Here is a 14,047-nt window from a genome sequence, read left to right as displayed (position 1 = left end):
CTCTTACCATGTACATAATGGGGGGCATACCCCCCGTGTTTACTTTTACCACTGGAGTCAAATTCCTAAAATTCAAAAATGGCAGAAAAGTATTTCCACGCACTCCCCCTGCTCCGCGTTTCCCGCAATATTTATAAGCAAAGTCAGCCCGATTTTCACATTTACAATTTTCTCCATTGTCTTTCCAGAGAAGGAACTTAAAAAGATTTGTATAGTTATTTCTTTGAAACATTAATTTTACTAATTGTTTCCCCCGCGAATGAACGCCAATAGATATGTGCTGCAGGAATAAAAACGGATTCTAGCTCGCCACCTGCGCCTTCTTTTACGGCTATTTAATAAAAATTAGTGTTTCCGGGGGGAGTAGATCATGTAATGTGTAAACACAACAGTCAACAACGATGACGCGTCGCGAAAATGACAAGCGCAAGGCTACCATGACATCTGTACGTGATGTGAACAAACGGGAATACAAGTCTTTAAATTGCTGCGTCTAAAGTTATCTTGCATGGATGATAAGTAAGTGAATTCAGTAAACCTTGGTGAATGCAATATTTATAATTCAAAGAATCATGTGATAGAGCGACAAATGCGATCTTCAATAATGTTCACGTTTGTTTACTAATATCTTTCTTTTTATCAATGTCAATCAATGGATGTAGTATTTAGCCTTTTATAAGTGCTTTTTTTATGTTTGAGGTAACACGACCCTATTTTTGTTTTAAAAAGATGCCCAGGATGTATAGTGACAAAGTATAAACACAAACTGTCTCAGAAATTGAAAAGTGGTGTCGGCTCATATACATATGTAGCTTTTCAAAGCCTTTCATCCTTTGTATTCGTTTGGCGCCGTTTTGAATTTCTACTTTTTTATTTATCTGGAAATTCCGCTTATGACAAACTTTTTATCGGCAATGGAAACATGAAAGTACCTGCACGATGAATTAGCGTTGTATTAAAGTTATGTGAAGTGGAATGTTGAGCTCATTAGTTAGTTTATGAGAGCTTATTTTGTTAATTGTGTGATGAATATTACAGAATACAGTGATACAAAGATGGCCAACAGCAATTTGGCTAGGTTATGATTAGGGTGAGGCTTGCAGGTAGTATGTGGCAGGGTATTCTATAATTACTTCCTTGTGTGTATGACATCTGTATATGTGTATATCTTGATACACTAAGCTCCTTCAGTTCTGAGGATGAAGGTTAGTTTTGGTAGTGAATAACATTTTAACATCCTTTCTTTTAGTCATATTTAGAGTCAGCATTTGAGCGAGCACACAATGTAATGAACGCAATACTTTCTCACTTTATTTTAAATTCCTTTTCACGAATGGAATTGAATATCTTTTAAACAGCAATTTTTTTCAATAATTTAACCATCGTACTGTATTTGATGAAGCAAATGATGAAACAACTGATGTATGCTACATGAGATAGTGAATTTTTTTTTGTGAGTGTGTTTTTTTTGTCGTACCCATTTTTGATACATCATTGTCATTTGTAAGGTTGGCAATTTAATAAATTATGACCACCGAAAAGATAATTTTATTTACTATATGAATTTCATTAATCATACCTATAGACAAAAGCTACAAAGTGCTGTAGCACTTCAAGAAAGCCAAACTTCATCAATAAAATCCACCAGCAGTCTATCAAAAGATGAAGATGCTGAAACAGACACTACTGAACAAGAAGATCGTGGCAAAGAGTTCCTCAAGGCATATTTCTCCTCTGACTCATCAGAAAGTTCCGCATTAACAGCCTCACTCCTAGCTCAAGTTAGTGCAGATGATCCATCAGTTGCAGCTTCACTTGGTTTACTCTATGACTATTATGTCCACGAATCTGCTAGATCACCCACTTCACCCACTTCTGAAAAGTGAGTGAAGACGATGAACATTTCACCAACTGGCTTTGCCATTGGGAAAAAGAAAATTTAATTATTAACTCAATTACATTTGTGCTACATGTGTTTGTTTGGCTACATTACTTTATCTTTTTCAGTGATAGCACTGGAAGTGTCACGTTAGCTGATGTTCTGACTCCAACTGAGGTGATTAAACTATTTCGTAAGAATATTTTGCTCATTGCTTTGATCAAGTGATGTCGTAAAATTATTTAGTTATTCAACATGTACATTTGTAACAATTTTCCTATTGGCTCACGTCACCATTGTTAAATCAAACATCTTTCTACTTTAGGCTCATGTTACCATAGTTAAGTATGTCTGTACTGTAGGCTTACTGTACCATAGTTCAATCAAACATCTCTGTACTGCAGGCTCACATTACATAGTTAAACATGCCGTACTGTAGGCTTGCATTACCATAGTTAAATCAAACATGTATGTACTGTAAGCTCATGTTACCATAATTCAATCAAACATGTCTGTATTGTAGGCTCATGTTACCCTAGTTCAATCATCTCTGTACTGTTGGCTCATGTTGCCCTAGTTCAATCAAACATATCTGTACTGTAGGCTCATGTTACCCTTGCTCAATCAAATACGTCTGTACTGTAGGCTCACGTTACTGTTGTTCAATCAAACATCTCTGAATTAAAGCGGCGCAGTGATAGCGAACCTCCAAGGTAAATTCAAGAAAAACGTATCTTGTTTCTTATATTGCATTTCCAAAAGCTCACTTAGGTTATTCCATCAAGACTTTCTGAATTTTTTATCAAAGAAGAAAATGATGTACATTGTAGCTATATAATTTATGTAAAGTCCAATAGTTCTTGACAACAGAATATTTTGTAATATTATTTCTACGTTTATGATTGTCACCCCTCATCAAATAAACATTGGTATTCTATTATCATGAATTTATGTAAGTGAATGGTAATTGTGGAAAGGAGGGAGACTGTCCCTCCATCTGTAGGGAACTGAGACGATTTGAATTACGTAATCATATAGTTAATCATGATTAGTATACAATCACGTGAGTAAGGGGTATTTAGAGACTATATTTAATAGAGATGGGTAGTAATTTCGAGTATTAAGTCGAGTACACATATCTGTATGTGAAACCGTGAGTGATAAAATATATGAAACTTGTGAGTGTGTTGGCCATGAACTTACCTTCTATAGCGTTCCCAACACCATCCTAAGGAGTCTATCATCACGATTTATATAAGTTAATAGTAGCTAATTTTGGGAAGGAGGAAGACCGTCCCATACTAAGGCGTTTGTTATCGTTTATTAGACGAAGTACGAGTAGACAGAGTCAAACAAGATCATCTACGTCCGCCTCTGTTGAGGTATGCAACAATTATTATTTCTAAATATTTACTATGAACACAACACGATTTTAGATTTCTCGAAATCCAATATAATGTCTGCAAGAGCTGTTTGGTTCCGGAAAATTTTTCTCGGTTTGCTTCGGTTTCGGTTCTTTTTTTTAAAAAAAACTGCCAACTCAATTATGAATATGATGATAAGGCGTGGTGAAGTTGCACAAATCCCTTAACTAACGTGTGCTTGTTTTGCATGTGTTTCCCTGATCTTTCATATTACTTTGTGCTGCGCTTATTGTAATGTTTCGAAGGAAATAAAACTGGATAAGGACCTTGGAAAAAACGTTGTGTTCCCTGATCTTTGATATTACTTTTTACTGCGCTTATTGTAATGTTTCGAAGGAAATAAAACTGGATAAGGACCTTGGAAAAAACGTTGTGTTCCCTGATCTTTGATATTACTTTTTACTGCGCTTATTGTAATGTTTCGAAGGAAATAAAACTGGATAAGGACCTTGGAAAAAACGTTGTGTTCTCTGATCTTTGATATTACTTTTTACTGCACTTAGTGCAATGTTTCGAAGGAAATGAAACTGGATAAGGGTCTTGGAAAAAACGTTGTGAAAAATAACGATTTTTTAACTTTCCTAAGTACATATCAAAAGTCTACAGTTCCAATTGAAAAGAACAGTGTGTTTACAGCGGGAGGATATTTTGATGCATTTAATAAACTTTTCATACATCTTTGCAGGCGTTACGATATCAATCGTGAAGCAACAAACTAGGTAATGTGGAAAAATGGAGAGAACATTATGTACTACGACGATACATGTAGTTAACATTTTTTAATGTACACTATACATAATGGCGATATAGTTCACATTTTTTAATGTATACATAATAGTGTACATATAGTGTACATTTTAATGTACACTATACATAATGGTGATATAGTTTACATTTTTTAACACGACGATACATATAGTTTACATCTTTTAACAAGACGATACATACTGTATAGTGTACATTTTTTAGCATGAAGATACATATGTAAACAATTTTTAACACGACGATACATATTTTTTACATTTTTTAACACGACGATACATACTGTATAGTGTACATATTTTAGCATGACGATACATATGGCAAACAATTTTGAACACGACGATACATATTTTTAACACGACGATACATATAGTTTACATCTTTTAACAAGACGATACATACTGTATAGTGTACATTTTTTAGCATGAAGATACATATGGTAAACAATTTTTAACACGACGATACATATAGTGTACTTCATGATATACCACGAGTATACATTCAATGTACGTTATACGCAACATTAATACATATTACCACAATTGTACACGATGCGCCACAATTTTTCATCATGCATTTAAGGTTTAAGTGCGGCTGTGCATGTTTATTAATAACCTTTTCTCTATTTTTTATTGTTGTATTGGTTATGATTCATATAAGGATGAAGTTTTGAAAGTAATTATATAAGTTTCCTAAATTCTTACGTATAGCCCGTCAGATTGTCGTAAAAAAAGTGAAGCTCAATCATCGACAGTCGGTAGCTCTGTATCTCCGGCTTCCTCAACAGAAATATCCCCTTTAGTTCGTAGACACGAGGTGCGTGTAAATTCATTTTTATTTTTCGTTATTCGTACCAACCTCAACTTATCAATATTTATAAAAAACGTCACTCAATTGACGGGACCTTTGCGATCTTATTTTATATTTGTCATGATCAATTTCCTCGTTCTCTGTGGAATACTCAATCATTTTTCCTTTGCGAATAGGGATTCAACTATACGTGTTATGTTCCCACCATGAAGCCACAGACGCTTTTTGCTGCGCAGGAAAAGTGAGTCCAATCTGAATCGTGACGTATTTGGTTCCTCAGGCCCATATATAGCCTTTAAAAATTGCTTTCTACTTTTATAGGTATTGTTTTACCTTAGAAGCTCCTCCTTCGATCATTCAGAGACGCGGAGAAGACTCTTTGACGTATCTAAACAAAGGTTCAGACTATACAGTTTCTTGTCAAATATTTTATTTTGGAGATTCAAAGGGTATTTCGAGCAAAAAAAATAGACCATTTCATTTTTAGTTTAAGAATGTTAGTCAGAAAGAGGTTTGACACGAGCAAATTATTAAATCGATGTTTACCTTTCTTCAGGACAGTTCTATTCCATTAACTTTGAAGCAAATGTATCCGAGTCATCTGGAGTTCAAAACACAAAAGTGAAGGTAGGCGATTCAAGTGGCTCACTGTACTCGTTGCTTTTGGTTTATAATTTGTTTTCTTATTTCACAGTCTATCTTGCATTTGGTTTTTCGCGATGAAAAAGATCCCAATGTCGAGATTCAACATTGGCGTTATTGGCACGCGCAACAAGCTAATCCACAGCAAAGAGCATTTGATATTGGTAAGCATCTGTGTACATATGTATTGATTTGTTTTCAATAACAACGGTTCCACGCTGGAATAAGAGTAGAAATGTCTAAGGCAATTCACGCCTGTTTCTTATCTATTAGATCGCAAGTCTTGTGCAAACATCGACGATCATGTAGATGACATTGCTTATAATGCGGCTGCGTTTTACTGGGATATGAACGTGAATGCCAAGGTAAAGTTTACCGTGTAAAAACACATGGTTTTTCCATGCAAATCAATCATTTATCTCTTTAACTGTGATTTTGACTGAGGCAATCAGTTTGATTAAAACAGTATGATAAAGTTCATACATATGCTTGAGATTTCAACATTACATCAAGATCTTATGAAAACATGCACTTTTCTACCTGTACTTACCGTATCCAGGGTTTTGCAAAATAGGTTTTAGCCACTCTTTTAAATTCAAAGTACCTTTATAACCTCTACATGAATTTCCATAGAAATAAACCTCACTATGTGATGAGCTTTTGCAATTGACTATTCGTAACGCTGGATTCATCAGTGTTGTGTTGTCTACAGTAGTTTATTTATTTGCAGATTGTTTTACGTATGAACTGCTTGAGCACTGATTTCTCTTCACAAAAAGGAGTGAAGGTATATTTGACCGTTAATTCTCGTGTAAATTTCTCCATGTCTAAATTTCTTACTAAATGCATCGATTTTTCTACTCTATACGCACAAAACTTTGTAAAATGATACAGTTGTAGACATGTTTCAGTGATGTTTGCAGAACTTATAATTTTACTGTTCCACAGGGCATTCCATTGCATCTTCAAATTGACACGTATGAAGATGTAGATGTGCCCGATGCTGAACCTGTCCATCGTGCTTTTTGTCAAATCAAAATATTCAGAGATAAGGTAAACCCGCTCGCAGGCGTAACCTGCCCGAATTTCGTCGTCCTGCTTTCTTTTTATATTTTTCTTCTAACTCTTAAGGGTGCAGAAAGAAAAAACAAGGATGAGTCACGAAGTGCTGAAAAGAGAATGCAGAAGTTAATGAAGCAAAGCAGTTCGTTAGTGGGTATGTTTGAGTTCTCGTTTTTTTATTCGAATGATTGGCTCAGTGATAGCTAGCTACGTAGAAAGAATGAGTCGTCACGGAATTGCATGTGATAAAAATCCGTGTACAATAAAATCTGCGATGTACTCTTACCTTACAAAGTTTGGTGATGAGCTATCTTGTCGTTTGTTTACTTCATTTTTCTATTGTCATTGGTGTTTCAAATAAATGTTTGTTTGACCCGCTTAAAAATGATGTCACTGCCCACTACATACATAGGTAATGTCTTTAAGTGTCTTTTTCTTTTAGTTATGTAAATTTTGAAAACATTTGCAATATATTTGATATTATAAAAATTTATCTTCATGGGTTTTTTGGGCCCAAAAGTTGGTGACCTCGCGCCGGATGTGACGTAAAAAGGAGAACGCTAGCATTAAAGATATAGCTTCATTGTACTTGTTTATGGTAAACAATAATAAGCCCTTGATATCCGAGCTCGAGGTCTTTACGGAGAAATAACGGACCGAGGTCTTTTTGTGCAGACCGAACCCGTACAGGGCGAGGTTTGTACAAAATGACAGAGGTCCGATATTTCTCAGTAAAGACCGAAAAAGCGACCTGTTATTAAAAGGTTTATTATATGGCATTATTTGACCTGAAACGAAGATTGCTTTCTTTCTCGTCCTAGCTGTTTTTAACTGGTTGGCTTTCACTTTCCTAGTTTTCGTCCGTAAAAAATATATCGTTTCAAATTGTATCGTCTAGATAGTTAAACTGTTTTCCAAATGTCTTTCCTTCGAATCACATTCGTAAATAGTTTTTTGTTTCGTTTATTTTGCGTTTTCCTTTTTGCATTACAAAGTTTCTTTACATTTGAATGTAAATTTATGCCTTTTGGACCGTGGTCGATTACGGGAAAATAATGGACTGGCAAAAATGTTTCTGAGCCAATCAAAGCGCGCCATTTACCCAGAAGTGACGCTTGCCATATAATAAAGCTGTTTTAACCAGTCTTCTTATAACCAGTCTTAAATTTTAGATATCGTTCGGTGTTTAGTTTGACTACGTCGTTTGAGCAAATAATCAAGGAAAACATTTAAAAAGTACAACTGTTTGGACGCTGTTTCCCACTGAAACTCTGTGGTGTATGTTCTTTACGGTGTATGTTCTTTACGAAATGAGCGTTTTCTTCTTTTTACGTCACTTCCTATGGGGTGCGGAGTCAACTGTTTTAGGCCCCAGAAGTTCACGAAGATAAAAAATTTCACTTATCAAATATATTGCAAATGATCTTAAAATCAATTTAATTATCTAAAGAAGTAGTTTCCCTGAGTCTGATGTAGGCGCTTTTGGTTACTTTGATTTTGACATTATTTATGGAAAGCCTTTTTTACTTGATATGCTAATTCGCCTGACGTTTTTGTTGTTTCTTTTAGATTCTGCGATTTCGCCATCGGTATTTCAAACACCATCTAAATTTACGAAGCTAACTCCTACGACACCTTTAGGACCTAAGCCAATTCTATTTAGTCCAAACGAAGTAAGCTCAATGCTCTTGACAATCAATACGTGTGAAATTTTCGGCTATGATATTCGTATGTGCAATTGATTTGCTGTTACTCTGTGTATTTCTCAATCTGTAGTGTTTCCATTTGAATGAAGCCGCAATTCAGAACGCCACTTTCCTGCATGCAGTAAAGTAAGTTAAAGAATAAGATTGAAGACATGGTGTCTGGGAAATGTATAAACTGCTTGAAAAAAGTAGATAGATAATTTTACATGAAGAACATCTTCATAGGAAAACGAGAACAAACGACGATTGAAGGCTTCTTTGGACATCGCTAATGTAAGTCATACATATTATCTTCATTTGTAAGATACATAGCTTTGGAAAGACTGGGACTCAGCGCATGGTTTGCTTCAAATTCACCGTTTTATTTACCTCTTAATGATGTAACCACAGGCTTTTAACACACGGAAGATCGTTTCTATTGAATTTAATGCAAGCACTTTTCGTTATTGATTGCACACATGCGCACACACTCAACTAGTGTGAGACTCGGTGTAAGAAACAGAATATTGTTCTATAGATAGATTTTTATTGGAATCTTCTGCTATCAATTTGAATGTATCCAGTTGGGTAGAGAAATTGTCTCTGTGTCCTGTATTCTCTCATGTCAGTGGAGAAGCTATTACGTTTAGTGCTTGGGAAAAAATCCCTGAAAATGACTTGGTTGTATAGCGCAGAATTTGATTTTTAATTTTGGTGTAAAGAGTTGATGGACGTTTTACCTTCAGAAATAATTGTTTACGTGCAACTCCGTGATCACACAGTGTCTTCATTGTATTTGGTTTCATTATAATTCAGGATGAGCTTGCTGATTTGGAGTTTATACCACGAAACAAAGCTCAAAGGGTACAAAGACCCCCTCAGCCAGGTACTTCTTTCTTCAACACCTGAATGGAATTGAAAGCACTTCTCGGTGAAGCAATATTTCGCAATAGTCAGGCGGTTTTCCTGACATAAAATACCTACCACGCAACATGTCAAGGAAACAAAATTATAGTATTAGTGAAATTGCGTGTACTTCGTATTTTATGTACACGATTTATGTTTTTATAGCTGTTACTATATACGTCAAAAAAGAAGAGGAGAAAGTTTACAATGCGCTAATGCTCGATTCCTTTGGTGTTGTTGACCTCCGTGAAGCAGTAAGTGTACACGAAGTATTTGCAATGTTTTGACATCATGTGATTGGAAGACTCGTGTGCGTGATATTTAGTAGTAAAGTAGGTTTTATATTGGGATAATAGTGTGTTTTCTAATACGTCAGCAAATCCATTGACTTCTACGTATAATAATTTAGAAGAATCGACCATCAAAATGCATCACTGTTATTTAACATGCAATAATGAGGGTTGCTAAAGATTTTCTCATACTTTCATCTTTATTCGTCTTATCTATTGCGCAGCACTTGTGTGTGTGATCATGGTGACGGTCTTTCACCTGGACTCATCCTTATCATATTTAATCTGGAAGATCTTCGAATGAAGCAATTATGAAAACTTAGTATTCTTCCATCCAATTTCAACTTAATTAGGCGGCACTTTATGTAGTCAACGACGTAAGGTATTTCCAGGATAGCGTATGTGCTGATGTGCTGATGGTAGAGCCGATAACCTAGTGTATTGTTTGGTGTAATCAAGTCAAATAGAAAACACGTCCATTTTTTTCAGGTAGCTCAGAAATATGATATTCCACCAGAGATGATAAAAGCGGTGTATAAGAAGACCAAGAAAGGGTAAGATACTACACGTTATCTATCTTTCGGCGCAGCGTTCTCCCTTGATTGTTTCCAAGCTTTGTCTTTTGTCCATCTGTCATATGTTTCGGTAAGTACTGCATTTGTTGGCTATTTGTATCAAATATGCATTTTATTAATTTTTTGTGCTGTCATCAATAAACTTAGCCAGTTATCTTTGGGAAGTGAAATTGATCCAACCTTAAGTTTCCCGTTCTCCTCGTTTAATTTGTTTCGAGATAAGTTTTTGACGGTTGTCATCTACCGACTGTTGTAGAATTTTAGTAAATATGGACGACAGAATGGTGGAGCAATTCGTCGACGAGGACGATTTTATCATCAAGATTGACTTTGACAACCAACTTGGGCATTTCGAACTTACTCTTTTTTATTAACATAAATTACGGTGACAATCATCTTCCATTTCCTTGGAACTAAATATTCTCACAGCATACCAAACTATATGTAGCAACGTAATATTTTCGAGCCTCGCGGCTTTTAAAAACCCAACGATTGACACTGGGTAAAAAAGTAAACATTTATTCTAAACATTTCGACAAGTATTGCATGTCATCATCTGATCTTGTTCTATGTAGCAAAGTAGCCAAGTTACCTTTTACGGAGTGTCAATCGTTTTTTGTTTTATGATTTTGGCCTCGCGGCTGTGTTTTACATTTATATGTTTTGTATAGCAGTAGCAAATGATTCTCGGCTGTGACGGCAAAAGTCTATAAAAGTGTGGATTTTTTTAAAATAAGAGTGCAAAATTATGTAATCACACGCAGTGTAAATTATTGTGAATGACTATTGTTGGAAATTGTGCAGTTTGTTTCGTTGATTTTCTGCTGTGTGCATGATGTGGATTGTTTTTGTTTTGTGAGTGTGTAAAGATCCGTAATGCCAGGATTTCTTATTTCGATTTTTGAATGTTTTTTTTTTTCAAATTGCACGGAAGCCATACTATTATCTTTCTTGGAATACTTTCTGCTAGAGTTCCTCAAAATTTTGCGTGGTCTTTCCAGTTGTGTTCTTGGATTCCAAGTTTCAATTCTCATTCAGCCATGGGAGATTGATCCATCGGTCATATATGTAGGAAAACGCGTCATTAAGCAATGGCTTTTAGTTCATTTTAAAGGAAAACGTTTTTTGTATTTACATGTGTGAATGTATGAACTTTAGAAAATGGGAGTTGGTTAAAGGTCAAATCTCAAATATAAGATGCCCATTTTGGGGGGTGTTTGTTTCTTTTATTGATTGCACATCATAAATATAAGTACTTTGCGCCGCCTAATATCGCTCCATGCAGTGGTTTCTAAAATGTGTCTTGGGATAATTTTCAAATATGTGATCAGTATATGATAAATTGCTATCAGAGCCTGGAGTAAGTTAGAGGGTAGAGCTAATAATTTTAGATTTCGAATCTCGGTATTTTTCGAGTCTCTGTCTTTTTGTACAAACCTCGCCCTACGGGTTCGGTCTGTACAAAAACACCTCAGTCCGTTATTTCTCCGTAAAGACCTCGCGCTCGGTCATAAAGGGCTTATTAATTTTGTTTCATGTATACTTCAATAAAGTTTGGAAATAATGGAAAAGTTTTAGGATATTGTGGAGCCGGTGTAGTTTGCTATGCGAAAAACTTTAAAATGCCAATGAGTGTACTTTTAGCCAAGGCAGTTCTATATTCCACAAAATATGCTTGTAAATCTGCTCTCACATTTACAAGGTTACATTACACACGCTGTGACGTACACGATTGCGCAACAAATGGCAATGCTTAGGTTGTCGTATCCTAATCGATTAATATGTCGGACAGATAAATTGAAAGATATGACTCACAGAATTCAATGGTACCTCAAATCACAAAGTAGTGTAAACTTTGAGCCTCGATGTTATGTTTATTACAATAGACAAATAAATTTGCATAAACTGCGAACTAATTATTTTGAATTGCATGCACGTGAAGTTAATTTCCACGTGGTATTTCCAGTGATACTTCGACTTGGATATATTCTCTTGGTCAATGTAATCAGTACGATTACCTCTGTATTTCACATGATTGAATTAGATTGCTTTTTTTACAAACTCTGTTAATATAGCAAACGCCGGCCCGACAAGATGCATTATACTGGTAGACATTTGCTGCTTTTGATGATTACTTCATGTTTTCATGCAGTGGGCAGCGCAGACTTAGACGTTGAAGTGGACGTGTTAAACCGATGTTTAGATGCTAAGCATCATAAAAAAACTCCTGAAATGGAACCCGGTGGACTCAAATATTGTTCGCCATGGAGCAAAAGATCGTGTTGTACCAACAAAACGTCTCAAAGTATCGAGAGAGACGGAATGTTAACGTTGTATAACATGAAATGGGATCACTGCAGTCGTAATGTTAGCAAAGCTTGTAGAGAGTGGTTCTTGAGGGATACATGTTTTTATGAATGTTCACCGAACATTGGTTTATACATTGTTGTAGACAAAAGATCTAAGGTCACTCGAAGGGAAAGGATAGTAGATGTGCCTTTATGTGCAAGCGACTGCGATGACTGGTATAATGCTTGCAAAGACGACTTCCTCTGCTCAGATAGTTTTTTGAAAAGTTGGATAAAGACAAAGAAGGGCGACCTGTGCGATAAAGAATGCAAGACATTTAAAGAGCATTTCAATAACGCCGAAAATTTTTGTAAAAATATTTTTGATGGGTCATTTGTGTACACCAAAGGTGTTCCAGGACAGGACTGTTTTAGAATGTGGCCAAATGTAGACAAGGATGGTCGTAATCCTAACGAACTGGTCGCAAGAATTTCTTTACATTCACCTAAGTGGTCAGCTTCCGTCAGCAAGAAGGTTGTCGATTACTTAGATCGATGTATTGCAACAAGCAACCATAAGAAGAAACCAGGGCCTGAGTATGACTCTAAAGAATGTGTTCCATGGAGAAGTCATGGATGCTGCAGTGCAAATACAACTTCTGCTATCAAGAAAGATGGAGCTTTGACATTGTTCAACAGAAAGTGGAACCATTGTGGTAATCTCTCGGATAAATGTCGAGAGTTTTTCATCAAGAATACATGCTTCTACTCTTGCTCCCCAAATCTGGCACCTTGGATTGTCAATGATCCAATGGGTGGTTTGACGAGAACAGAAAAATTTAAGAGCATACCACTTTGTTCTGATGATTGTGATGCCTGGTTTGATGCTTGCAAGAATGATATGACGTGTTCAAATGATTGGAGTGATACCTGGAAGTGGACTGATAACGACAAATGCGACAAACAAAAATGTACGTCTTTCAAAGATTATTTTACAAATTCCATGATGTTCTGTAACAAGATATTCGATCACACATACAAATACACTTCTGGTAAGCCTGGAAGGGACTGCATGAATCTATGGCCAGATAGTGGTGCGAAGATTTGAATCTTGAGTTTGCATCAACAGTTACTCGAAACATTATTGCCAGCTCTTCAACTTTACTTTATCCAGCATTCATGCTTATTTCGTCAATTCTATGGGCAGTTGTTTTAACTGTATAAAACGAAAGGGATTTTGAATGTGGTACATTTAAAATTTTGCAACTGTCATAAAACACATCATATACTCAGTTATATAAGCATTGCTGGTATAAAATTTGCTGCCTTTAATCATTTCATTTTCCATTATTAACTATGACATTGGCTTGTGTAAATGTAGTTTTCAATTGTAGGTTTAGCCATATTTTTCATACCATACATAGCCTTATGTACGGTACAAATTAATAAAATCTAAAAGTATAAGCTTAAAAAAATGTGTTGCCTAACTAAAAATATGTCATAGGAATTGTGATGTAGGAATGTGAAATACAGTTTTTGGAAAAAATGTTCGTATGTGAAATAAATTATTGTTCATGAATTCTACATTGAATTGGCAACTATGCGTACGTAGATGCATGAGATACATGAAGCTCTATTTTTATATGATTCACAATAGGAAGTCTTACGTCTAAAAGGCAATGAAAGGCCGGAAAAAAACAACACAGACAACCACGTTCTTCTCT

General features: G+C 35.6%; 2 protein-coding genes across 2 annotated transcripts; both read left to right on the top strand.

The window, feature by feature from the left end:
- Positions 1-367: 367 nt before the first annotated feature.
- Positions 368-10,838, top strand: LOC124445132 (grainyhead-like protein 3 homolog). The gene is made up of 23 exons (XM_046995839.1): positions 368-519; positions 1,586-1,882; positions 2,008-2,056; positions 2,525-2,592; positions 3,207-3,261; positions 3,807-3,927; positions 3,989-4,022; positions 4,776-4,881; positions 5,052-5,116; positions 5,197-5,273; positions 5,432-5,502; positions 5,570-5,681; positions 5,791-5,882; positions 6,248-6,304; positions 6,466-6,570; positions 6,649-6,733; positions 8,149-8,252; positions 8,356-8,411; positions 8,513-8,558; positions 9,081-9,150; positions 9,336-9,424; positions 9,950-10,014; positions 10,292-10,838. Exons 1-23 carry the CDS (start codon positions 509-511, stop codon positions 10,407-10,409), a joined length of 1,953 nt encoding a protein of 650 aa, XP_046851795.1. The 5' UTR covers positions 368-508; the 3' UTR covers positions 10,410-10,838.
- An 836-nt stretch (positions 10,839-11,674) lies between these two features.
- Positions 11,675-13,798, top strand: LOC124446388 (folate receptor alpha-like). The gene is made up of 2 exons (XM_046997232.1): positions 11,675-12,036; positions 12,111-13,798. Exon 2 carries the CDS (start codon positions 12,130-12,132, stop codon positions 13,429-13,431), a length of 1,302 nt encoding a protein of 433 aa, XP_046853188.1. The 5' UTR covers positions 11,675-12,036; positions 12,111-12,129; the 3' UTR covers positions 13,432-13,798.
- The last annotated feature ends 249 nt before the right edge of the window (positions 13,799-14,047 follow it).

Source organism: Xenia sp. Carnegie-2017, unplaced genomic scaffold, assembly GCF_021976095.1.
Source record: "Xenia sp. Carnegie-2017 unplaced genomic scaffold, XeniaSp_v1 HiC_scaffold_22, whole genome shotgun sequence".
Lineage (NCBI taxonomy): Eukaryota > Metazoa > Cnidaria > Anthozoa > Malacalcyonacea > Xeniidae > Xenia > Xenia sp. Carnegie-2017.
Note: the sequence above shows the minus strand (reverse complement) of the source record. Positions and strands in the feature narration are given on the sequence as shown.

Coding starts and splice junctions, on each gene's coding strand:
- LOC124445132 (XM_046995839.1), top strand. Junction 5,883..6,247: donor ATATGAACGTGAATGCCAAG/GTAAAGTTTACC, acceptor ATTTATTTGCAG/ATTGTTTTACGTATGAACTG. Junction 10,015..10,291: donor TATAAGAAGACCAAGAAAGG/GTAAGATACTAC, acceptor CGACTGTTGTAG/AATTTTAGTAAATATGGACG.
- LOC124446388 (XM_046997232.1), top strand. CDS start 12,130: ATGCATTATACTGGTAGACATTTGCTGCTTTTGATGATTACTTCATGT.